General features: G+C 40.5%; 1 protein-coding gene across 1 annotated transcript in view; it reads right to left on the bottom strand.

Annotated features, from left to right (window-relative positions):
* COL4A4 (collagen type IV alpha 4 chain) overlaps nt 1–25,485 on the bottom strand; it is a 52,111-nt gene that overhangs the window by 6,857 nt on the left and 19,769 nt on the right. Inside the window, 27 exon segments of the mRNA XM_050307714.1 lie at nt 80–178; nt 327–482; nt 877–984; nt 1,727–1,855; nt 2,672–2,743; nt 6,611–6,718; nt 7,013–7,120; nt 7,338–7,412; nt 7,927–7,990; nt 8,946–9,124; nt 9,397–9,504; nt 9,878–10,021; nt 11,149–11,319; nt 11,876–12,037; nt 12,424–12,642; nt 13,204–13,308; nt 14,376–14,444; nt 14,989–15,172; nt 15,528–15,634; nt 16,883–16,955; nt 18,725–18,888; nt 19,217–19,309; nt 19,840–20,004; nt 20,578–20,682; nt 21,728–21,797; nt 24,441–24,494; nt 25,116–25,160. Coding sequence (XP_050163671.1) covers nt 80–178; nt 327–482; nt 877–984; nt 1,727–1,855; nt 2,672–2,743; nt 6,611–6,718; nt 7,013–7,120; nt 7,338–7,412; nt 7,927–7,990; nt 8,946–9,124; nt 9,397–9,504; nt 9,878–10,021; nt 11,149–11,319; nt 11,876–12,037; nt 12,424–12,642; nt 13,204–13,308; nt 14,376–14,444; nt 14,989–15,172; nt 15,528–15,634; nt 16,883–16,955; nt 18,725–18,888; nt 19,217–19,309; nt 19,840–20,004; nt 20,578–20,682; nt 21,728–21,797; nt 24,441–24,494; nt 25,116–25,160 — 3,136 coding nt within the window.

The following is a 25,485-nucleotide window of genomic DNA, read 5'->3' as shown; positions in this document are numbered from 1 at the left end:
TAAATGTTAGTATGATTATATATGGATAGAATGGTCACAGTTACACTTGAGTGACAAACAGCAGTGGGTTCATAAGTACCTGTGGGACCTCTGGGACCGGGTCTTCCTGGAAAACCTTGGTCTCCTGGCTGTCCTGTAGCACCAGGTGGACCCTGTGGGCCATGGACCCCCATAGGACCTGGAAATAAAGCCAAACATAAATAAAATGAGGCCTGGCTGCTTGGGGACACTTCCACTCTGTAGTGTCCCAGAAAGAAACGCCCACTTCCTCTTCTCTGCCTGGTCTTGAGCTGAACTAAGCTGACTTTTTTTTGCAGAGCTCATACCCTTTGGGCCTTCTCTTCCTTGGTTCCCTGGAGGACCTCTGGCTCCCTGTTGTCCTCTCTGGCCAGGATTCCCTGGTGCCCCTCGAGCGCCGACGTCACCTGGATCTCCCCGCACGAAGATGGTCTCTCCAGGAGGCCCAGGATTCCCAGGATGACCTGTGGTAATAGAGCTTTATTCCTAATGTATGCACAAACATCTAAAAATAGCCTTGTTCCACTGGTTTTTGGTTTGGTTTTTGTTTTGGTTTTTTTTCCCCTAGGATGTAGGGCATGATTTTGGAATTGCTAACATTAGCCTTTCTAAGGAAGAAAATAATAGGAATATTGTTTCCCAAAGCTGTTCAGATTCTGTGCAAGCAAAAGGCAGCAAGTTAATGGTACATGCATTGAAACACTGTTTCTTGATATTTACATTTTATATTATAGGTTTATTATCACGTTGCTTAATCTGGAGATCTGTATTTTTGTTCCACAGACAGTAACCCTGTGATTCCAAGTAGCCTCAGGGGTTTTTTTACATGATAAAAATTGGTATTTTTAATTTTAATACCTCTGATGCCATCTAAGCCAGGTGGTCCTTGATCACCTGGAGGACCAGGAGAAGCACTATCAGGAGATCTTCCCATGGGTCCAGTGGGTCCAACAGGTCCTCTTCTACCTAAAGGATCACGGCGGTTTTTTGAAAAGAAGAGAATTATTTGAATTTTTTTAGATTGCAGACAGAAGTTGCTAAGTCAAAGACTGCTGACATGTGAAGTCAGGGAGGTAACTTTGATATCAAACGTACCAGTGATCAGGCTAATGAAGCCATCTTGTCAAAGTGGAAATATTTATCTTTTTAAATTATTAATTCTTCCCATAAAAATCTGTGTAACCTAAAGAGTGCATCCTCCCTCGTTTTCATGTCCTCAGAGGACAGATGCTCAAATCTCTGAACTTTCTCAGTGACCCTTCCTCAAACACCTGCTTTTCCTATTTCTATGTAATTCTTATATCACAAAGCTCTCAGATAATCGTGTCAACCTTGTGATGCAATTCCACCTTGCATTTACATCACAATAGCTGATGGATTTACTGTAGTTCTGTGACTGGCAGATCTTCTGCACTCTTTTCCTTCAGGAATTTCTTTCCAATGGGCAACCCTGCCTAGCAGTTCCCTGAGTCTGTCCAAGTCCATCACTTTCTATTTTCATTCTTTTCTCTCCTGTAACACAATAAACAAGAAATTCCAGAGTCTCTGTATCTCTACTCAGGAAACATCGGTGTGTTATTACAACAGCCATGTTTTTAGGGAGGGAATCTTCTGGGTATGTACAATGTTCATCATAAGCGGGGTAAGAGCCTGTATGAGCCTAATTTCAATTTTGCAAAGCAGCACTAAGGAGAAAACCTTTTCCTACCTGGGAATCCTGGGAATCCTCTTTCTCCAGGGGGGCCTGGAATAGAAATACCAGGCCATCCAGGTTCACCTCTGTCTCCTTTTGGTCCAATTTCTCCTGAGTATCCTGGGGGCCCTGTTTCACTTTGACCTTTATAAGAAAACAATTTTGTACATAAAGCTTAGAGTGAGTACAAATACAGATGTGCAGAATAGAAATACCAGCTGCAGATGTTCCTCCTTGCAAGGGTTGCCTAGTGCTGTTTTTCTGGTTCTCTCTTGGAAGCTGGATGGAGTTTTGTTGAATCTGGCCCTAATTCATCTCTTTCAAAGAAAGCAATCTCTTTGCTTTCGTGCTCTTCTTCAGGGGTTATTTTATGTCGTGTCACTGTTGTCTGTAACTTGAAATGTAAACTGCTTACATGGTTCTGAATTTAATTACCTATCAGCATATATTTGTAAACTGTAGATAGATGGTAAGCATTGTGTGGGGTTTGTTTTGTTTTGTGTTTTTTTTTAAATGATGCTTCAAAAGCGCATTTTGAAAGCTGCAAATACATCAGTGTGAGTGAAATCCAGGTTCCTCTTCGGTTTGTGGCACAACTCCCATTAAAGAATGGGGCTGGGATTTCACAAGTCTCCTTTTAATTTGTTCATTTCATCTTTTACATATTGAAAAAAAAGGAGACTTGGCTCTCCTTTGAATCATCTGCACTGAACATTTTAATTTTACAAACAGCCTTGAACCATTCCAACAGAACTGTGTGAGTAATGGAAGTTTGAAAGTTCTCCCCACAAATAACTGCAGGTGTGTCATTAGGCACGCTCTGGATTCTGTTGGAAAGTTTAGTCTGAGCTTGGATATCTTCTGGGCAAGGCAAACATCAGAATAACATGCCCCACTCCTTCCACCTTCAGTCATTTCAGAGTAGATTTCCTGTTCCACATTTCTGTTTTCTTTCTTTACCTGGAGCTCCTGCAGAACCTTTTTGACCTTTTAGTCCATCCAAGCCATCCAGCCCAGGAAGTCCAGGAAGACCTGAAAGGTATTATAGATTACAGGCATGATTGGGTGCCACAATAATAATCCTTTCAAGTCACAATTAAAATCTATGCCTTTTTGTTTGTTTGTTTATCTGACAACTCATTCTGGATCAAGATGGGGTATTTGCTGAATTTGATTCTTACTGGCAGCTGCAGATGAGATCACACTGCACCTGAGTGCAGCCTTTTTGGAAAGGAAAACGGGAACAAATTGAAAATAGCAATGAGAATGAAGTCATTCACATCAAAGCAGGAAACATACCTTTCAATCCTGCAGGTATTTCCACGCTGCAGTCAGCAGTAGGAAGCTTGATATGGGCTAATTTACAGCAAACCTGTGTCTGTGTCTAGACTGCTACTGTGACATGTGGTTAACTCATCCAAAGTTGGTTGTGTTATCCTTTCATGACCTCGAGATGGGGTTGCAGACACCATCTAAAGGACCTGGAACTTCTTTACAGCTTCTGTTCAAAATGTAAGTGCAGTTTAATCTAGCTACACTAAAAAGAGGCTAAATTTTCCCCCAGCTTCTTTTCTCTGGTCCTGCAGATTTCACACAGAAAATCCTGCTTTCTTTGCACCACACTAGTATGAAATTTTTCTGAACTGAACAGCACAAAGTCTTTGAAGACAACAAATCTGTAGTTGAGACAATATGATGGCAGTGATGGTGTATAGAACTGCTTTGTCACTAGTGAGGTTCACTGGATGACAGTGACTTAAATCTAGTCAGGTACAGCTGTAGCTTTATAATCTGTGCCTTTTTGAAAATTGCTAAAACACAGTGAGTAAAAACATAGATAGCACTTTTTCATCCATTTTTTAAAAGTTGAACTAATCTGAGATAATATTTACTGTTTGTAGTGGAGGGTAAAAAATATCTCCATGTCTTCAGCACTTTATAGTTTTTTAAGCTGTAGATATGAATTATTAAATATGGAAATGTACAGTCTGTTACTCGGTGATAGAAATGTATCTGGCAAAACTGAGGGGTCATTTGGTCATGAGTTTTGAAGAGGTTTCAGACAGAGGAACAGGCTTGGGATGGCTCTTGCTCCAGAGAGGGACAGACTGGAGTGGACACTGATGGTCAAAGTTGAGCAGTGCTGTCAGTGCCTGTTCCTGTCTCTGTTCCTCCTCTGTTGCTCATCAGGATCACATTTCCTTCCCCACCAGTTCTCCTCCCTGTCATGCAGGATTCCCAGTCCAGTTGCAGTGGGGTTTTTTCCACAAGTCTGAGTTATCTTTGTCTCCTTTTCCCCCTCTGGCTCCTTCCTGGCATAAAAGATATGTCAGTTCTGTGTTTTGGTGCCCATGCTCCATCCCAGCATGTCCTGTAGCACAACAACAATCTGCTGTACATCCAGGGAGTGAACCTTGGGAGAATTTATTGCTCTACTCAAGCACATCTGAATGGACATATTTTTTTTTTAAAGTTTATAAACTAGTCAAATCTGGCAGAGACAAATTGCTGTAGGAACAGCAACACAAATGTCCTTCATCAGCTGCTTCATCTGCCAGATTTAAAGGTCCCTAGTTCACAGATGGGTCATCTGAGAAAGGAAAAATGAAAAGGCACTTGAGTTCTCTAACAGGCACATCAAAAATTATAATCATATAGCTCTGCCCTCAGGAACTGTTGAATTATTTTAGTTAAAATTTAACAATGGATGGATTGAAAGGGGAAAAAAATTCCAGCCTGCAGCAAACACCAGACTGGAAAAATTTTAAATCCAGAAGATTGTTTGAAACCCTGAAAGACATTGATAATGTACTCTCTGTGTAATCCACTTTATGATGTGAGGTACTAGTAATCCAACCTGTAATATCTTCTTGCCCTTAATTAACTGTTCTTTAACTTTTCATGACATTCTAAGTTTAAGTCCTGCTTTCTGCAGCCTCCTTGTGCTTTGAACACGTTCCCATTTTCAAATTTATGTAAGAGTTGCATTTGGGGAATTTAACAGTGGTATTTTAAAATTATTACCAACTCCTAACTAATTTTGGCCCCCAGGTCACCATTTAAAACTTTTTTTGATCTTTGGCTCATTCAGGCAAGATTGATGGCTTGGTTTACTCGCTTTCCAGGGAATTTCTGACACGTTTGCCAACAATCCATTATAATATCAGCACTTGTAATTCTAGATTTTTGGATTGCTGCAGTCCCATATTTCTAGGTACAGCTGAATTGGCTGACCTAGGCATGAACTACTGTTTCTGTGTTGGACAGCCCAATTCAGCTTCTACTTCTGCAAGTAATTCTGCTGAGGTTCTTAATATTACTTTCTTCATCAAGGATTACTCACACAAGTAAGGCTTGCCAGACTAAGCCCTTAACTAGTGAAACTACTGTAATAAAGAAAAGGGGATTACTCTTCGGTAGATGCTGTTTAACTCATTTTTGAAAAATCCTCAAGTTGTGTAGGCACAAGGCCTTTCATGTAAATGAGAACCAGTGGGATGGGTAAGTCTGTGTGGTTACCTTTGAGCAGCCAATTCCATTTTTAATGCTGGCAGCAACACTTGTTGAGAACAGCACTAAGATCTCTATTCTCCAGTTGAACAGGAATACAAATACCATTCCATTTTCATTACTGGGTACACTTTGAAAGTTGTTACCCTTCTTCTCAGCTCTGCTGGCAATACATGGAATCCTCAGGCTTAGCAGGCAATTCTGTGTCTGATGAACTCCTATTTGGAACTGAGCTTTGCCCTCTGCAGCACGTGTGGTAATTTGTGTTCCTGTGCAGGGTTTGGAAGAACTTCTGCTCAACCTAGAGGAGCAGTCTCTTACCACTTAGCACAGGAAGCAAAGAGTCCATCTGCTGGGAGGAAGTTTTCAGCAGAAGAATGTTTTGTGGGGTTTTTTTTTTTGACCCTTCTCAATTCAGACATCCCTGCCACTGCAGATCTCTGCCTTTGTTACAGCCAAGATTGTTTGCAACACTGAAATGTTCTCTTGCACATTATGCACCAGCAGGGAATCTGTCATGACACTTTAAATCAGCACCACTTATTTACTGCAAGCAATCATAAATGGTTTCCATTTTTCATTTCCATTTTCAGTAGTTTATAAGAAACCTTCTTGATTTCTCCTTGGGCTGAATTTGAAGAAGTGGATCTGTTGTTCTCTCTAAGCATTTATCACAGTCCAAGTGTTACTTTACTGGGATTTCTCTATATGGGTCACTAATATTCTTCCTGTTCAGGAACTGGTTATGAAGCACAAGATAACAGAGAGAGGATACAAAGTTGATAACTTTCTTCAGGAACTATTACTGTGACTTAAAATTTCAATTCTGAGCACAGAAAAAAACAACTTATAAGGATGACCTACTGTTCAATGAGAAGTGTAAATTAGGATTTGGAGGAAACACTTCTACATTAAATCCCTCAAAATTCAGTTTTAGGAGAAAACAACACCACAAGAAAACCAACAACAAAACCCAACTTCTCATAATTTGTTAAAACAAGTTTGTAAGGCCAACCTGTCCACAGCAATCTGCTGGGTTTGTAGAGTAACAGTGGCACTCCATGGTGAAAATGTAGAACACAGCATAACTCAAGTGAAACAACTGAATTAACTGCAAACTTCGTTTTCTTGAGTTCTGCTATTACTTACATCAGCTGAGCCAGACACTGTTTCTACCTTTCTCCTTCTAAATGGTATCCCAGTTTTCTGAGGTAGCATTTATGTTACTTTTCAAAGGTGATGGGAACTGGCTTAATTCCTCTGATGGTTTAAGAGACCACAGAATCCAGATCATGGTCACAGTTAGGCCTTTTCCACTTTCCCTCCTGAAAGGGTATTTATGTTTGGTGCTGTTACATCACCACTAGAATTCCACTGTACACTGTCTACCTTTTCTGCCTTGGAATCCAGGTAATCCTTGCAATCCTGGAGGTCCCAAAATTCCACGTTTCCCTCTTTCCCCAGGTTCTCCTGGTAATCCCTGAGGACCTGTAGCTCCTGAGAGTGGAAAACAAAATAACCTGTGAATATGCAAATCTGTGAAATTGCTGATTTATTTCCCCATGCTGTGCAGCACACTGTGTTAATCAGTGGTACCTCAAAGTGTTTGGGGATGAATGAAGAACTGATGGGTCTTGTTCTCTGAGACTGAGCAGACAATTGCTGCTGTCTACAGGCACAGAAATAGCTTTCAATACACCCCTTCACATGACCTCTGATTTCTCCAGCCTCCTGCACAGAGGGGCCTCCTCAAGAGTGCTTTTACACTATTTTTAAAAACTTTGGTATTACCTGGTAATCCTGGTATTCCTGGATATCCAGGGTCACCCTTGGATCCTGGCCCTCCAGGTTGTCCTTGGATTCCTGGTGAACCCTTCTCCCCTGGGAATCCACAGGGCCCTTAAAGGAAAAAAAAAAGGGAGTAATCTAGCGTTTCTTTGTTGAAAGTTTCCCATTCTTCATTTCATGATAAGTTAAAAAAATATAAAATTCAGTAAGGGGTTTCTTGACTAGAAAGAGGATCTTATTCAAATCCTTCAGAGCTCCCTCTCTGCTAACAAAACTTAGAGAAAACAAGCTCTTAAATGCAATTGTTTCTTCAGGCAGACAGAGGTACCTGGTGCTCCTGGATCTCCGGGAGGCCCTTTCCGACCCCGGGAACCAAGCAGAGGATTTGGGTCCCCTCTCTCACCTGTGGAGGAACAAAGACTTCCATTTCAGACAAGCATCCTTTTCATCCGCAAAAGCAGAGCTGGACAGTTTTGTAAGATCAGAAAATTTACTAAGAGAGATTACCAGCTAGAAAAGGAACTGAGAGAACACAGGATGAAAATTGCTTTGGCACGTGCAAATTATGATGGTTCACCCTGATGGCATTTTCTCTTATGGATGTTGATAAATTTTTCATATCCATAAGAATGGATTTGTACTTGATTTTCATGGAATTTTTAAACTCAGTGAAATTTGACAGCAAATTTATCTTCTAAATTAGTAAGATGATCTTTTAAAGGAACAAATTGTTACAGGATATACCGAAATGCAATTTTTGCCTTCAGGTAAGTCAGACTTGTTTCTAATTACATTCATATTTTAAAGGAGAACAGGACAGAAGTGAAAATGAATTTTCTAGTGAGTCCTTGTCATCTATTGCACACACATCCTAACAATATTGCTCTTTTCAAAGCCTGTGTGTATAAACTCGTTACCTTTGCATCCTTTGGGGCCAGGCAGTCCTGGATTTCCTGGGATTCCTGGTAAGCCAACCTCACCCTGATTTAAAAAAAAAAAAAAAACCAAAATAAAAATGTTTGACATATGTTATGTGTAACAGGAATAATCTATAAGAGCATTTGGTGCTCTTAGCAAAACTGTATCTTAAGCTCAGCAGAAAAGCATGTTGTCTTTGTTACATGTCTAACACTGACCACTAACACTTCCAAGAAGCTGCAGATTAGACTTGCTAATAATTTTGAATTTGTGTTTTTATACTTTATTCTAATTCTTGGCTCAAACAGCTTAAATCCCCACAGATGGCCTGAGTAATTTGATTTAAAGGGCACCATAAAAATATACCAAATACTGTTGTATGTTACCCAAAATTTACTATAAACACTAATCAGCAATATGTTGTGATGTAACAATAAAAATGTAAAGATTTCCCTGTTTTTCCTTTTGAATAATGACCTGTAATCAGCAAATCCCACATTATCTCTTCAAAGAAATTTCACAATTGCCTGGGTTCTGCCTGGGGCAAACTGGCCCCACAGGCAAAGGTGACTTGGTTTGCTGTGTCTCTTTGGCTTGGCTGCTCTCAACAGTGAGATGTGAAGGAGCACCTACATATTAATCTCCTAACTGTGCTGCTGCTGTGTTATGATCTCTGTGGTAAGTTGTCTGTCAATCTGTTCTTAGCAATAATGGTAAAACTTGATGGTCAGTTTGTTTCTTTCCTCCTAATTAGTGTGGTGCAGCCTGGACTTCCACCAAGAGGCAAGAGAACAAAATCAGGACATGCAGCTGGGAGAGGCCCTGTGCTGACTCCAACTACAGTTCCTGCTAAAATGCAATCAAACAATTCAGGTATTAGGCAATTTACATTTCCTGCTATATTGACAATCTCTTCTGAGAGGGAAGATCTAGTGGGTGAGTACAATACATGTACCCTTCATGCTGTTTGATAGGAGATAACTGCAAAGTCCAGGCCATTTCATACCCCTCTGTTTACCTGGTCACCTGGTTCTCCTTGAAAACCTGAAATTCCTTTAAAGCCTTTCAGTCCTGGGAAACCCAGTGGTCCTGGAAAGCCCATCACTCCAGTGTCACCTTGGTCACCTGGCAGTCCTGGAGCACCATTCTTCCCTGGCAATCCTCGGGTGCCTCTGTAACCAGTACTGCCTTTTTCACCTAAAAGTTAATTGCAGATCAAGACAATGACCAATAAAGTCAAGCCATTTTTTTGACGCTTATTTTGAATGTGGCAACGCTTTCACACTTTGTGTATTGCCACACTCTGTGTATTGGGTAATTGTCCAAAGAAACTCTCCTGCTACTTTAAGAATCTGTAAACATGATAAAGTTGCTGGGTGTTTCTGCAGCCTCCAGTCCCTGCCTGTGAAAACCAGTGATTTAGAGCAGATGAATATGTGTCCATGCATGGCTTCATTTTATGAACTTACCTCTTTCACCTCTGAATCCACTCTCCCCAGGAAACCCTGGGTCTCCCATTTGTCCTTTCTCTAAACGGATGTTAATGAAGCCGCTGTCTCCTGGAGGCCCCCTTTCACCTTGGAGCCAAAAATAAGAAATGTAAGTATATCTCATGAATGACATGACCTGGAAATTAATTTTAGTAATGACTTCCCTAATAGAGAGAGCCTTCAAATACTAATGTGGTCCTCAGTTGTTTCGCCAGGCTCTCTGCTAACAAAATTTATCCCACTTCTCTTGTTTTTTAGTTAATTCAGCAGTAACCCGAGTGATGTTAAATCAGGAGAATTATGAAAGATTACAAAAGATGGCAATTGTACACTGCCTGTGATTGCACCTTGGAGATGGTTATTCTCTTTCCCATAAAAGGTAAATATATTCCTAACACAGCAGTAACAACCCTAAACACAGCACCAACATAACTACAGAGTGAAGTCAACTTTTACAAACCTTTTGTTCCTGTATCCCCACATTCTCCACCAGGCCCAGGTGGACCCATTTTTCCTTCTTCACCTTTTACACCAGAGATTCCTGTTGTGCCTTGTGTTCCTGGGAGTCCTGGGAATCCTTGGGGTCCCTGAATCCCTTTGCTTCCTGGTAATATGAAATGCTTTGTTTTACATGTTCAGTCTGCTTATAATGTCACTGTCATATTCTAAGGAAGAGTATAAAGCAAAAGCAGGAAGTTCAGAAGGGTTCCTTAGGGAATCAGCAAAGGTAGAGAACCAATATTTGGAGCTTGGCTTCATGACAAGACCAAACTTCTCTTGAAATTCAGATCCCCTTGGAACAAACATTCTCCCCCTGGAGAGGTTTAGGCTACATTTGCTGCCAAAGCTGTTTCCCCAGCACACCCAGCAGGTCCTGCATGTGGCTACTGGATCATGGGGGCTTCATTCTGCTCCCTGGCCTCATCTTCCAGCTCAGGGGCCTGATACCCAGAGAACAATTGGTCTTACATAAGACTGAGGCAAAGGAGGCATTAAGTACCTCAGCTCCCTCCTCCCATCCAATAAAGGATGGAGATTCTCCTTAGCCCTCCTTTTGTTGCCAATGTATTTATGGAAACCTTCTCATTGTCTTTTACAGCAATAGCAAGATCGAGGTCTTAATTGGGCTTTGGCCCTTCTACTTTTCTCCCTGCATAACCTCATGACTCCCTTATCCTCCTGAGTTGCCTGTCCTTTCTTCCAAACTTCATAAACTCTCCCTTTCTTCCCGAGTTCCAGCCAGAGCTCTCTGTTCAGCCATCCTGGTTGTCTTTCCCGTGGCTCATCTTTGGGCACATGGGGATGGCCTGTTCCTGTGTCTTTCAGATTTCCTTCTTGAAGAATGTTCAGCCTTTCTGGACTTCTCTGCCCTTCAGGATTGCCTCCCAAGGCACTGCTAACCAGCCTCCTAAACGGGCCAACATCTAAACATGTTGTTCTTATTATAGCATGTTACAAGCTATTACAGTCAGGAAATAATACATGGAAATGGGTCAGTGCTGTAAAACAACTGAAGCACCAGGATGCACCAAGATGCACTGAACTACTTCCATCTCTTTGATTTTATCATAAGAGAAAGAACCAGGGATGCTCTACCCTGCTGCAGGGTCTTATCCTTGAAGCTGGAAAGAGAGGAGGGTGCAAAGTACTCCCTAGTGTCAACAGCAGCAGAAATAGCTCCCTCTACAAGAGATGTGACAGATGAGGTGCTCTGCAGGATGTTTGACACACCTGTTTCTCCTGGGAAACCAGCAGGTCCTCTATTGCCTGGAAGTCCTGGGAGTCCTCGTGAGCCTGGAGGACCTGGGGGACCTTGTGAGCCTGGAGAACCTCTCAGACCTTTGATTCCTGGCGGCCCAGCTAGACCCCTGTCTCCCCTCTGGCCTTTAAAGCCTGGTAAACCTGAGAAAAAGAGCTTTAATCTATGTATGTAAATGCAGGAAAATGTTCAGCAATTGTATCTAAAAAGCAGAAAGTGATAGATTTGGTATAAATCAGCAAATATCAGCAAACATGGCAAAATTACTTGGAAGTTTTATTACTGTGTTGGAGTCTTGGCCCTGCCTAGATTTATCACTTGGAATGTCTGTTTTCTTTCATTTCTTTAATGATAGACATATCAGTAGAAGAGCACTGTGAAAAATCCCTACTAATTTGTAAATATTTTTGATGTATATGTCTCCTAACTCTTCCTAAATAACACTAACTTAAGAATGAGGAAGATAAAAGTATCCCAGTAGTGACTGGAGCTCAGTTAAGCTCCTGAGGACAACAGAATAGGAATTAACTCTTGCATTTATTACTTGATAGTGAATACACTGTGATTTGGCCAGTAAAAGAGCGGCACGGGAAGGGAAGGAAAGTTGGGAAACATCTGGGAAAAAACCATGTGATGAAATCTTCCAGAAAATATGTGCAAAGCTTGGTGCTGTGAGGCTACCCTGTTGGTGTGGTCTACCTTGAGGTCCTGGCAGGCCCATGGCACCTCGGAGTCCTGGTGGCCCTGGTAAGCCTGGGACACACGGTGGACCAGGGAAGCCTGGGCAGCCTGGTGCTCCTATATCACCTTCTGGGCCTCTGAAACCCTTGGCACCTGGAAATCCTGGGGTGCCAGGTTGTCCTGGGGAAAAAAAACAGCGTTATGAAATGTTTTAGTTCCATTCCTCACCACCCTTCAGAATTCCTCATTTTAATTTTGAAACGTGCATGTTCGGTTACTGAAGGGTCTTTCTTACTCATCCTCTGGTTTTTCCAGTTTGTGAAAGCTGATGCTTTCCTGCCATTTGGAACTGGCTGGTGTGGAAAGCTTCTTTCTTTGAGGAACAAATACAGATTCAGCCCTCATCTCTGGGTGAGGGTGATAGTTTCTGGTGAGTGGGAGGAGCCCCCTGGCCTGCACCAGGCACACAGCACTGGGGTTGGTTCTACAGGTGTTCCTACAGGAACTTTTATTGGAATCTTTGTCCTTTGAACATGGATTTATGTTTCACGAAAACTGTCCCATACCTTGAAGCCCAGGAATGCCTGGATTCCCCCTTGCTCCCTGTGCTCCGGGGGGTCCTGGCAGTCCCCTGTTGCCCGGGATTCCCGGAGGGCCATACGTGGTGTCACCTGGAAGACCTTTCTGACCATCTGTGCCAGGTGGGCCTGGAGGGCCGTTTTCACCATCAACTGTGGATCCTCTTTCCCCTTGATCACCAGGATCACCAGCTGTGCCTCGAAAGCCTGTTGATAGGATTTTTAAATTCAAACAGGGCATAATTCAGGAGGTGTTTGGTTTTTTGTTTGTTTGTTTTTTCATTTCCCCTCCCCCCCGCAAGCTGTGGAACGTTATAATCCAAATTTAACCGGATTTAAATTATTACTTTGCAAGGAAAAATAACACCATAACATTAAATTTCAGGTTTCTCCTTTATAGCTAATGATACATGAGGATTGAAGGAGGTAATTCCTGTGGGAAGTGACAGTGGTTTTCTTTGGGGCAGCATCTGTCTTGGGGGCTGTAACTCTTGCCCAGTTTAGTCCCCTTCCTAAAATTTTACAAATTGTTCCCAGTTTTCTGAGGATATTTCCTCTCTGGACGCTGAACTTTAGGTTATTACAGCACTTGCAAAGCTGGAGTAAAGAAAGGGATACTGGTAAAGATTCCTGTTCCACAAGCTTTTGTTGAAGTTAGCATTTTATCCTATATTCTATGCTATGCTGTGCTACCATGGTATATCTCTCTTTCCTTGCATTTATACATCACAACCTGACCAGCAGGTTGTAATAATAAGCACAATTCACCTTCTGGCCCAGGGATTCCTGCTCCTGGTCTGCCTCGACGGCCTTTTTGCCCTTCAAAGCCGTTTGGTCCAGGATGCCCAGGGAGTCCTTTCAAACCCTTTGGTCCTGGGAATGAAAAAGGCATAGATAAACTAGAGCGCTCCAATGTGTGATCTGAGCGTTGGATCTTCATCCCATGAAAATTCATCTACTTTGAAAACAAGTGGATTTGATTAACTTCTAACTCTTTGGGCAAGAGCCACCACCCAACCCGCAAACAAATGAGTGGTTGATGCTTTTCTAAATGGACTTGTTCCCTGTTCCATAAACAGCAGATTGCAGATCACAAGAATCAATTCAAAAAAAACCATTCTCCTACAACATTTTAATGTTACAGAATACCAAGAGCATTAACCTGGTGAATGACAGGTGTCAGCTCAAGTTCTTACACTGTCCTGCTTCTGGAATGGTGCAGATGAGCTCAATACACGAATCCCTCTATAAATCCTCATGCCTGTGGTATAAATGTTTGCTCCCACCCCCAGTACTGATGCCAGGGAGCTGTGTAATACCACATGAAGGGGCTTGAAAATCCACTGTCTCCAATTCTTCTGATCAGGATTTCCGGAGGAATTTCAAACGCTTTGAGGGCGATCACAAGAAACGCCTCGCCAGTCCCTGGGTGAGTTATTTGAATTTAAATTAAGTGTAAAAAGTTGAAATAATGGTAATAAGTATTCAGATTTTAGGGCTCAATTTCAACTCGCCACGAGCAATATAATTTTGGAAATTACAGACTTGCAGCATATCTTTGCCTTGCACGTCTTTTCCCAGTATCCAGATGTACATACTCCAGGTTTTATCCAACTCCAGCCATCTGCATGTTTTACAGACTCTCTCATGCATTTTAATTGAGACAGGACAGAGTTTGAAACTACCTTCATTTAATTATTTCTATGGAGGCAGCCTGCACACCTTTTGATCATGCCAACTGCAGCTGGCTGGCCCTTGATTCTATTAGATGAGTATCCTCCTGTGTGTTTGCAGTTTTACATTTTCAGGCACATATCTGTTGTAATTTTACAAGTGGAATACTGGAGCTTTTGAGGATACCTTCTTTTTAAAAAAAAAAAATTAGCAACTTAAAACTCCATATCAATTAAAATCAAAAATTCCCTGGTGTATAAACATACCTTGAACACCTTTAAAACCTGGGGGACCTGGACTTCCAGGGTAGGGTGATGTGATGCAGACAGTGTCACCTGAAGCAAGAGGGAGAAGAAACTGGGTTATTTAATTTCAGAATAAATGGAGCCTGTAATATTTCTGTAGAACCAACCAACTAGATGTGCAAATGTGAAGAGAAGTGACTGTTTATGCACGTTGTTATTTCCATATTATTTAAGTTTTGATGGAGAATCTTAAAATATATTTTTCCTCGACACTTTCTATATAATATTTTTTATATTTCAAATTGTTGCAATGCAGTTGTATTTTTTAAAGGCAAAGGTTTAGTTTTATTTTACTTGTCTTGGAAATTTGTCTTTAGTGCAAGAAAGAAATAATATTTTCATTTCAGTTCTGGTTCATACATATCACCATCATTGTAGATGTTTTTGCTTGGCTAAGCACTTTATATAAGCAAAAACCAGACCAAGCTTTAAATATAAGTTATGTTTTCCTATAAACAAATAACATCTTCACTATAAATGGGTAACACTTTCTGTAATACCTATGAAACTGTAGTGGGTGCCACCAAACATGTATGTTTATTTTTTCATTCTTAATGTAAACAGTCAAAATTACCTTTCTGGCCTTTTGGACCAGGTGGCCCAACATTACCAGGGTCACCAAAGTCTCCAGGGCTACCTCTGGCTCCTGGAGGGCCAGGAAACCCCAAACCAGGCAATCCTATCTGTCCTTTTAGCCCAGAAGGTCCTGGGAGCCCAGGGAATCCTTTATCACCTGGAAGGGAGACTCCAGCGTCACCCTGAAATAAAACGTGTTGGTAAGAAGTTACAAGAGATAATTTCTCTCCTCTCTTTGATTATTAAAAAGTATATTAGAGAATTATCTGGAGAAACCACACAATTAAGAGGCTACATGGATGATGTTAGCATTGTAAAATATTTAAGGGCAATAGGAACAAAGGGGTTTGTGGATTTTTTTGTTTCCTGATCCCATAATATTGGGACACAGTATATGCAGAAATTATATTCAGAAACACCAAAATAAGCAATAATACTTACAATAAATAATTTTTGGTGGATAAAAACTTTCATAACCTTTCATAAGATAATAACATTAACTGAAATGGAAAAGAATTCTGGGAAAGTCAAACATACCTCAACTCCCTTTTCCCCAGGCAATCCTAGTTCCCCATCTCTGCCATCAAGACCTCTCTGGCCTGGAAATCCTGGAACCCCAGTAGGCCCTCTTTCACCTTTTAATCCTTAAAATATTTTGAAAGGAAAAGAAGTACAATATTTGCAGTAATTATTTTTTTTGAGGGGAGGTTATTTCTTCTTAGGTAAATGCCGAGTAACCACTCATTATATCTGCAGGATAATTCCCAGTCCTTGAATTCCCATTTCCTTGATGAAGTATTTTAGGCTTAGGAAGGCTTTAGTTCCAACCTCATGTTGAACAACTTGGTCTCTCTGTAAAAGACTCATTTAGAGGCACCACAAGAATGTGGCTTTTATTCATGCTGCACAGAGAGTTAAAATACTGAAATCACTCTGAGTTTCATTCTTAATTTCAGTGAAATCAGGATGTAGCAATGTCATATAATGCAGAATATTTGCATCAATACTTCCCAAAGGTTTTATTTTCCCCTAGATCTCTCTTGCACCCACATTTATGAAAATGTAACTTTTGCTGTGTCAAGAAATCCTTTGCAAATAAAAGAAAATGTTTTCCCCTCTCCAACATCTGTAAAAAACCCACAGGCATCCAAAGCTAAGCTAACTCTTTATAAACAATAAGATGGACAATTTTTTGTTTGAATAATTAGTTTTGCATTTCTAACTAAGCTTTGCCTTCAGATTGCTGCAATTTATTGCTCTCTGTTTCTTTTGCTTTTGCAAATCATAACCATAACTGTGGAGAGGCTTTGATCTGTTTAATTACAAGAATTTCAGTTGTGCAACCAGTGGCCTATTGTTTCTCTTCAATGCCTGGTCAAGGGTAATTTTTAGAAAGAGGGGCAGGAATCTGAATAGTCATTGAAACTCGGAGTTTTTCCCAAGAAGGTTGTTGGTGTAAGTTGAGGTGCCAGCTGTGACATTGGTAGATGACGCTCCAGGAGGTGGCTCCTGTACAATTTTCTGTATCTCTTCATGTTTTCACAGTATTTGTGTTCTGCTGAGTCTGTGCTGTACTGTTGGCCTCTCTAAGAGCCCAACTATCAATCAGAGGACATGAAAAAATCATTTGTTAGCATTAATAATGTGCTGTTCAAACTGTTTTATGGCTCAACTATAGAATAAAAACCACAAAATGCTGTGTTGATCTTGTGTTTAACGAGAAGAGAGGGTACCAAGAAAGCAGTTTGGACAAACATGCCCTCTAGCTTTCAGTAACTTATTAATGAATGAACTAATGAATTTATTCAAGAGTAGATGAATATGTTTTTCTGACACTGTTGCCTAAACATTGTATAGGAAACAAAAAAGCCAAAGATAAGATGTGTGGTTACCTTTTATCCTGACTCTTCCTGGATCACCCTTCTCTCCTTTTTCACCGTGCTGTCCAGCAGAACCAGGGATCCCCTTACCATTGACAAGGAAAAAAAGCTGTCAGATACCTCCAGCAAGGAATAAATGTGGGGATTGAGGGGGAAATTAGATATTTATCTCTTGCCTGGTTTCCCAAAACCAACCAGTTAAGGTGACATGCCAAAAGAAACACTTATCTGATGGTTATGAAGAGGTGTGTGAATGGCACCTGGCCTTCTCAGCCTGACTCTGCCAAAGGCAGGGATACACAGCTGAAATAAACTGGAAATCTTGAAGATTTGAGTGCATGGCTGTATATATGTGTGTGACTGCAAATGCAGTATTAAAACCCTGATGATTCACAAACTGTTCCTCCCACTGCAGACCTCAATCCACAACCCACTGAGGAAGGGGATCCCTGGAGTGTGGTGAGTGCAGGGTGAGGCCTCCCAGAACCGAGCACAGCAGCAGGTAAGTGAAAAACCACAAAGCTACCACTGCATCTAGTTAGGCAGGTGTTGTCAGAAGAGTCTGTGACTTGACAGGTTTAGAGGAGAAAAGAAGTGTTTTTCTATATTTTTATGCTGATTTGTGCAAAAACTGGGGTGTTATTCAGCCAGCTTCATTTGCTATTCAAAATCTTTCACTAAAAAAACAGGTGGAGAAAATACAATGTGATTATAAATCATGACAAGTGTAAATCAGAGACTTCTGAGAAACGTGTTGGATCTGAAAGTAGCAGTGGCTACTTCTTACAATGTTTAGATCTTTAGTTATTAGTGTTTGAAAAGAAAAATAAGATATTTGTGAAGAAAGAAGAGCAGGAAAATGGAGAGAAGTGGTCCATTAAATCAAACACTTCTGTATGGAAGTGAATTATTTCCTTCCAAAGTGATTATTTTGTTCTTGTTTCTCCCTTAAGAGTAACCTAAGAACAGCAAAATGTTCAGGACAAGGCTTCAAGCTTTGCTTCAAAACCACAAGGACTAAATCATACTCTCAAAAGTAGCAAGAAGATCAAAATCTCACATAACCCACTCAGGTAATAGGGTTTTAAGAAAGAAACAAAAAAAAAACCAACCCAAAAGAGGAAATATGAAGCTTGTAATGAAACTATTGGCTCTAGAACGAGAGAGCCCTTCCACATCCTTCCTTCAGACTCACAATGGGTTTGTTTGTCTTTTTTTTTAATTTTATTTTTGAAAGAAAATGTTCTGGAAACTTTTAAGCAATTTCTCATATGCAAAAAGAGTTCTGCTATGAAAACAAAACCTCGAAAAACCCCAACAAGAACAAAAAAACAACCAATAAAACAAACAAACAAAAAAAGCCAAACAGCAAAAAACCCTCCATAACAGCTCCTCAAAAAACAACAACAAAAAACCCCACTAAACAAACAAAGAACCTATATTTTCAAAGAAATTCCTCCCACACACAAGAAAGTATATTAAAAATCCCTCTGTTTAGCATCATTTTGGTAATGCAGCATCCTGGATGTTTGTTCCACGTGTCAGAGCAGAACAAGTGGCTCAAAATCACAGCAAGTCCAATAATTTCTCCTATAAAGTGTTTTTAAAGCAGTTAGGCCAAGTGGTGCTTTGAATTATTGTTCACTGGGGGGAATGAGATAAACTGTATGAGGCACACTAAAGAAAACGAGTCTAAATGTAAGAGCTCGTTTCACTGGACTGTAACAAGCAAAAGAAGATAAAAGTTTCAGATAGTTTTCCAGGGTGCTTTCTCCACTGCTCTGCTTAAATGCCTCCTGAGTTGAGAGGTAAGTTCATGTTATTTATTTACTGAGGTTCATGAGAACTACTCACAGGGAGCCCTGGTGATCCCACTGCCCCAGCTGAGCCTGGGTCACCCTTTTCTCCTTGTCTTCCAGGGTATCCCATTTGTCCTTTCTTTCCTTGAGCACCTGGAGGTCCTTGCACACCACGGGCACCAGGAGGACCAGCAGCACATGAGCAGAGGCCTTGACTTCCTGCAGGAATGGGTCAAAATTACACTGAAAAAGTTGCAAAATTAAAGCACAAAAAATGCTGCTGCCCTTTTTTCTCTTCTGTGTGAGTAGAGCCCAGACTGTTTCATCTCGTTTGACTCCTTTCAGAGAGGTGAAGCATCGTCAGCACTGAGCAACTGCTGCACTAACATCATCAGCTGACTCAGAAGCCCCAGTGCCAACAGGTCATTTAAAGCTGCACTTTGATGGGCCTTGTCCACCAAGTTACCATAAAATTCTTGCACATTTAAATCTGACATAACTGGCAAAGCTCTCACATTGAGATGTTCTGTTACCCAGGCATACTCACCCTTTTCTCCTTTTGCACCTTTTCTTCCTGGAGGGCCTATCTGACCTTTTGCTCCGGGTTCCCCAGGGATTCCTCTCTCAGTACAGATCACACCTTTCAAACAACAAATTGTACAGCAGGTATGAATTAGGTTGGCTCTTTCCACAGCTCAGGTTGTGTGTTCTCCTCTCCCTTATCTTGTTATACTCATGTGAAAGGTTAGAGATCTTGTTAAATGCTTTACAAGCGTTGCTTATAGATTATACTCTAAGAGTCAGGATGACTCAAGTTGATGTTGACACGTGGATTTTCATTGCCACTACTACTTTTTTCCACTTAGAAGTTTACTTTTTCCTTTCTAAAGGATGCTGATTTGGGCTTCCTCCTCAGTTTGCTGTGTTTTTAACTTCAGGTGATATATTTTTAGAGAATTTTTTTTTTATATGTGTTACTTTTGTGGGCTTAAATCACCCAGAAAACTATGAAAATCTTGAAATCTCACTCATGAACAGCTCATAGGAAAAAATTGATATATCTGTCAGAATGCACTTTTCACCTTTATGTTTTTGTGGGACTAACAAAAGCAGTGGATCTATTAACCTGCAGAATGATATTCTTAATACATAAATTGCTGTTGAACCTACTGGGTAGTCCAGGTAAGCCTTGTCTTCCTGGCTGTCCTGGTAGGCCTGGTGGTCCAGGAATCCCAGGTCTTCCTGGGATTAATTCACCTGTTGCAGGCAAACCAGGGTCACCTTGAAAACCTTGAGGTCCTGGTGCCCCACTTACTCCTGGCAGGCCAGGCAGACCTGGAAAAAAAGAAAGGTGTGAAGGCTCTACAGCTTCTCAGTGATTATTGTGAGGTATCAGGGAGGAAACACAGACCACGCAGAACTGTCCTGAAAAAACAGCTTCCATATAACAAAGACTTAAATCTAAATATTCAGGTTTTCCAGGATCCCCAGGAAAGGAGACTTCTGCTTTAGACCTTCAAATGCTTCTTTTCCTCCTCCCTTGCGTTGTCTTTTCCAGATATCCCAGTTATTCATGTTCCTTGTACAGGGGAAAGTCATCCTGAGCGTTTTCCTTTCTATGTTTTTGAGATGGGGAACAGGATTTTTGAGCACAGCACTCCAGGTGAAGGCACACCATGGGTTTACAGTGCATGGCAATATTCTCCTTTTCTGGTATCTCCTAATGTTCTGCTTGAATAATTTTTAATTCTTTTTTTTGGCCACTGAGTGCTCAGGTAATATTTTTACTGGACAATCTGTAGAGCTCAAATCCTGACTGTTGGTGCCTTAAGAACAAAGTAAGTTTTCTTTTAGTTGCTTTCTCTACTGCTGCTATTTAGTTCATATTTTATCCCCTACTTCTCTTACTTGTTCCATCATATCCTGGTCTTCCCAGCAGGCCTGCAGGACCCACTGGCCCAACTGACCCCATATCACCAGCAGGACCTGGGAATCCAGGATCTCCTCGTGGACCTGCAGGGAATTATAAAAACATGTGAGTCAAACACCTTATTGACAGATTAAATCGAAATAAAACTGAATCCAAAAAGATAATTTGGAAGCTACGTAAGAGTAAAGTAATTTATGAAACATTTTTAAATGTGTAACAGTTTAATTTTAAGGTGGGAGGATTTGGTCACTTTTCTACGGATTCCAGCCCATTTTGTGGGCACATTTTTAACTTTTCATCACTCTGCAGTAGTATCTTTGTGCTGCATATTTCAGAATGGTGAGAGAAGTGTTTGCCCAAAATAAAAACACTTGGCATTTAAAATAAACATGCATTTCATGTTATCCTCATTTAGCAGTGCATGCAGGGAGGTCATTTCAGGATTGTCTTGGTTGATATTATCCAAATTTTTAAAAGTATATCTTCAAAATTGCTCCAGTTAATAAAATTTAAGGTTGTAATTACGTACTGATGAAGAAAACCTGAATCAGATATAAACAGCTTCATTAAATTGGAGCAACAAAATATTGGTAGGAATACAATTTACGGTGACTTCTCTGTTAAAACATTCTGACAACACAGATTCCCCAAGTGTTACATGCAAAAGGCAGCAAACCTGGTTGTTACCCACTGCTTCCTGCTATTAAATAAAATTCCCACCCATCTTTTCACCCATTAGATGATAGAGATGGAGATAGAAGGAGCTGGGACATAAAAACCCAGCCTGAGGTTTAGATAGGCAGGTAATAAGATTGACAGCTATTCTGGTGAGGCTTCTAGTTCCAAAATTTTCCTCTGCTATGCAATAGGAAGCTTAATTGTAATCTAAAAATCTGTGTTGAGGCAATTTAAAATGTGGCAATTTCTAACTTGGTTAAACTTGTATGTTTAACGTGGTTCCAGAGAGATCAGCGAGACAAACAAGCCCAGCACGTGGCCCCCAGGACGTGAATGGTTCAGGATCCTGTCCCCTGAATCCCTGGTGACCAAGTGACCACTTTCCAACCCCTCAGCAAAGCAGGTCCCACTCTTTATACAGCAGAAAAACGGGTTAAAACTGGATATCACCTTTTATAGGAAGCGGAGGAGTCCCAACAGCTCCGGGAGGACCTGGGGGCCCTTTTTCTCCTGGATCCCCCTGTAAGTCCAACAATAAATTTTACTGATAGATGCAAATGTACAATGTACCAGCATGTAACTGAAAATTTCAGCAGTGGGTAAGATATGCTAAGGATGTGACACACATCAGGAGGGAAACTTGACTTTGACACTTTATAGCACTTAAAACCAAGCAAGAAGATTTAAAATAATCATTATTTTTCACGATACCAGTGACTAAACAGCAATATGCCTATCACACATATCTATTTGACTCTCCAGGATATGTGACTGCTGTATTTGATTTCATTCCTTTACTGTAAAGAAGACTCAGTTACAATACATCAATACCCATTTAATTCAGAGATTCTGATTTAACAACCCAGCTGTAATTATTTGCCTTAAAACTCTATACCAGAATCAAGAAATTACTTCTATGATGAGAGATAACCTTTGAGAAAAATGGTTTCACAGTCTAACAGATATCAGTGGTAAGAGACACTCCAAGCTCTTATAAGTTTAAAACATCTGCATTAGGGAAACATAAAAGTGGCTCCTAATGGAGAGGAAAATCAGTTCTACTTGGAGGATTTCTAAATTAGCTTGGATTTTGATACTTAGAATTGCAACCGAAGTGGACTTTAGGGAAAGTCTTTTATGTGGCAAACTGTATTAGACTTTTTGCTTTGTAGATTAGGAATCAGCCCTGCTCTTTAAGGAGATGGGAACTGAGAAAAGAAGAATGTCAGTGTGGGAACTGTGTGTGTAGTGGGGCTGCATTCCTGGGGCCGGAGTTCAGGTCCCTTTAGGACATGGACAAGGAGAACTGGAATGCAAAACTGGATATCCATTCTTACATAAGTAAAAACAAGGAGTCCATCCCTTTTTCTGGGCTTTTTTTTTTTTTTTAAATGATATCTTTCCAGTAATTAAACTGTTCTGGAGCTGTCACTGGCTGCTGTCCTCTTGACCTCTGTTTTTTTTCCTTTGACTGTATCTTTCAAAATGAAAAAGTATCCTCGTGTCATCTTTGGCTCTTTTAAACAGCAACATAAATTTGTCTTTCCTAATGACATAGAAGAGCCTTCTGTGTTGCAGGAAAGAAAAAGCAAACCCAGCATTTTCCCCTCACTGATAAATTTACAAAGGATTTTGAGATTTAAAATTAATTTAAAGATGATAAAGGAACATACTGAGGAGTCAATGAGCCAAGGTCAAACATTTCTGTTCTTGGCATCTCCTTAAGTGACAAATGCTGATTGAGGACTGTTTTTAGGCTCTCAGGTCTGATGATCCCCCTCTGGATGGCAGCTGTGTTTTCACTGCTCATACACTCCTACAGAATGGCCTGAATATGTTTGGATTATTTTCGTGACTGACACTGTTTTCCCATAAAAATTTTAGGAGACTCAGTGTACCAACAGTTTATTTAAAAAAAAAACACAAACCAGTGTTGCCAACGTGCAGACTCGGGGATCAAAAGGTGTGACAACAATTCCTTGAAGATCAATCTTCGCTTTCAGCAACAGGTAACATTTTTTAAAGACAAGATCTACTTTGAAAGAAATTGGGGTTTTTTTGTGAATCTCTAAGTATGTTTGTTTCACAAAAATCTATGTGAGGACAGGCTATTCCCAGCTGTGTTTTTAATCATATTTTTGTTCCTGCAGTCTATGTAATTTTTAGCAGATCATGAGCAACAGCTGGTGAGGCCGGATGAGCAGCTGATGAAGGGTAGATAGATCTGCTCCTTTCAGGAACAATCAGATTTCTCCAATTGTTTCCCAACCAAAACTAAAGCATCTGTGCAATCACTCAGAATTTTGCATATCTGCCTGAGTACACCTGGTTTTTATTAAGTTGTGTCTATACTTGCTTTGTTTGCTCCTTGCATCATAATTTCATCTTTCTGATTCATCGCTGCAGGACTTCACACTTCTCCCAAGAATAATCTACCAACAATTAATTATTTTTGCTTACTGTTGATTGATGGCTGCTCAGGCTGAGGGCTAATCAGTGGAGTCTGAAGAATGTCCTATTCTGTCCATAAAATTACTTGCCTAGAGTTTGTTAATGAGGCCCCAAACTAAAACAATGTGCACATCAGGGTGAGAACTTTTTACCAGCAAAACACTTAAGGTTCGATTCTACTTTTAGGGAGTAATGGGCTGCAATGAATCTTCTGCTTAAATGTGCAGTGTTTCTGTCCAATTAGTATCTAAATGATCCCCCATTGCTGTGAAGCTGATAATGGGCAAGTGGGAGAAAAAGTAACATCCATGGGCTATTTCTCCCCCCGCCAGGTATGACCTCATAAATGACATCTTGGCTGAAGAAGCTGATTTAGCATTCTTTTGGCAGGCCTAACTCTGAAACAAGTAAGTCTGACTAAACCAGATGTTTTTATCGTGCTTTTACTTATTTACTCCATGTCTTTGTCATTTCTCATTTGTAAACATGCTCCTTCAAAACCTGTTTGTTGCTTATGACAAGTCTGGACCAGCCTCAGTTTACTTCCTTGTGTCATCACAGATTATGCAGAGTGTGTTCCAGTCTTAAAATTTAGTAAATATTAAAAGGAAATGATGACTGTATAAAAGGGAATGATCTGATAATGGGGTACATTTGGGAGGAACTGGCAGCATCTCTCTAGGGTTGTGTGCACGTGTGGTGGATTTTTTACCTGTATGCCTGGATAGCCAGGCTGCCCAGGAAAACCAGCAAATCCTGTTTCACCCTGGAAAGGATCACACAAATATAATTGGATTAATCCGTTAAGACATTAAAATAATTAGTAGTCAAACAATACTGTCATGTTCTAATTGCACCCTCAGTTTGTTCCAGAAAATTCCCTGGGTTTGTACAAGAGATGTTGTGTTTGATCGAATCTCCTGTGTTAAGATAAAAAAAAAAGGGCAAGATGTAAATCTCTATGCACACATCTGTTGTTCTTTATCCCACTAAGATGTTTTCAGTTCAGAAGTAAAATTTAGCAGACTTAACATCACAACTGGAATTTCTCGAGCCAGAGGGATGAACAAAACACGCAGATGACACAAAATGACACTGTGTCACCATGGCAAACACAGTTATCGTGCTGCATAACTCCTCTGTCATGCTGTGTGTCTGTCCCATTGACTCTTCCCTCTCCTTGACACTTCAGACTCCACAAAATTTCAGCCAAATATCAGAGAGGGGCAGAAATTCAAAGACACAGAGATCAGACAAATCCTGTGGCAACAAGTAACAGAAAGGAAAGAAAGTATGTGGCAATTCCAAATCTGCACAAATCCACAGGAAACCAAACCTCACCGATCCCACCGTTCAGGGAGCTGCTTATAATTTATACTTTTTGTACCTTCATTCCAGGAAAACCTGCAGGTCCATAAGAACCAGGATGGCCCTGATAAAAGCAAGCAGAATGTGAGCTAAAACCATGAAAACTTATTCAAAATGAAATCTATTCATGTAACTTCGATACATATTACTTGGGATGTTTCCAAAAAACTTTGCAAAGTTTTTTCAAATAGTTCCTATGAGAAAAGGACACAAATTTGGACTATAGACCAAAGCAAATCAGGCAGGTCTTCACTTAATTGTATTATCCTACTGCAGCAAGCACAGCAGTGGAGGTGTTGCTCCATGTGAGCACTGTCAGGCAAATCAAGCACAAGCTGCTGTAAAAAAAAGTGCCATTTACATGTATGGAAAACATTCAAATTACTGTT

This window comes from Myiozetetes cayanensis, unplaced genomic scaffold (assembly GCF_022539395.1).
Source record: "Myiozetetes cayanensis isolate MyiCay16 unplaced genomic scaffold, myiCay2020 scf13, whole genome shotgun sequence".
NCBI lineage: Eukaryota > Metazoa > Chordata > Aves > Passeriformes > Tyrannidae > Myiozetetes > Myiozetetes cayanensis.
This window is presented reverse-complemented; position numbering and strand designations above follow the sequence as displayed.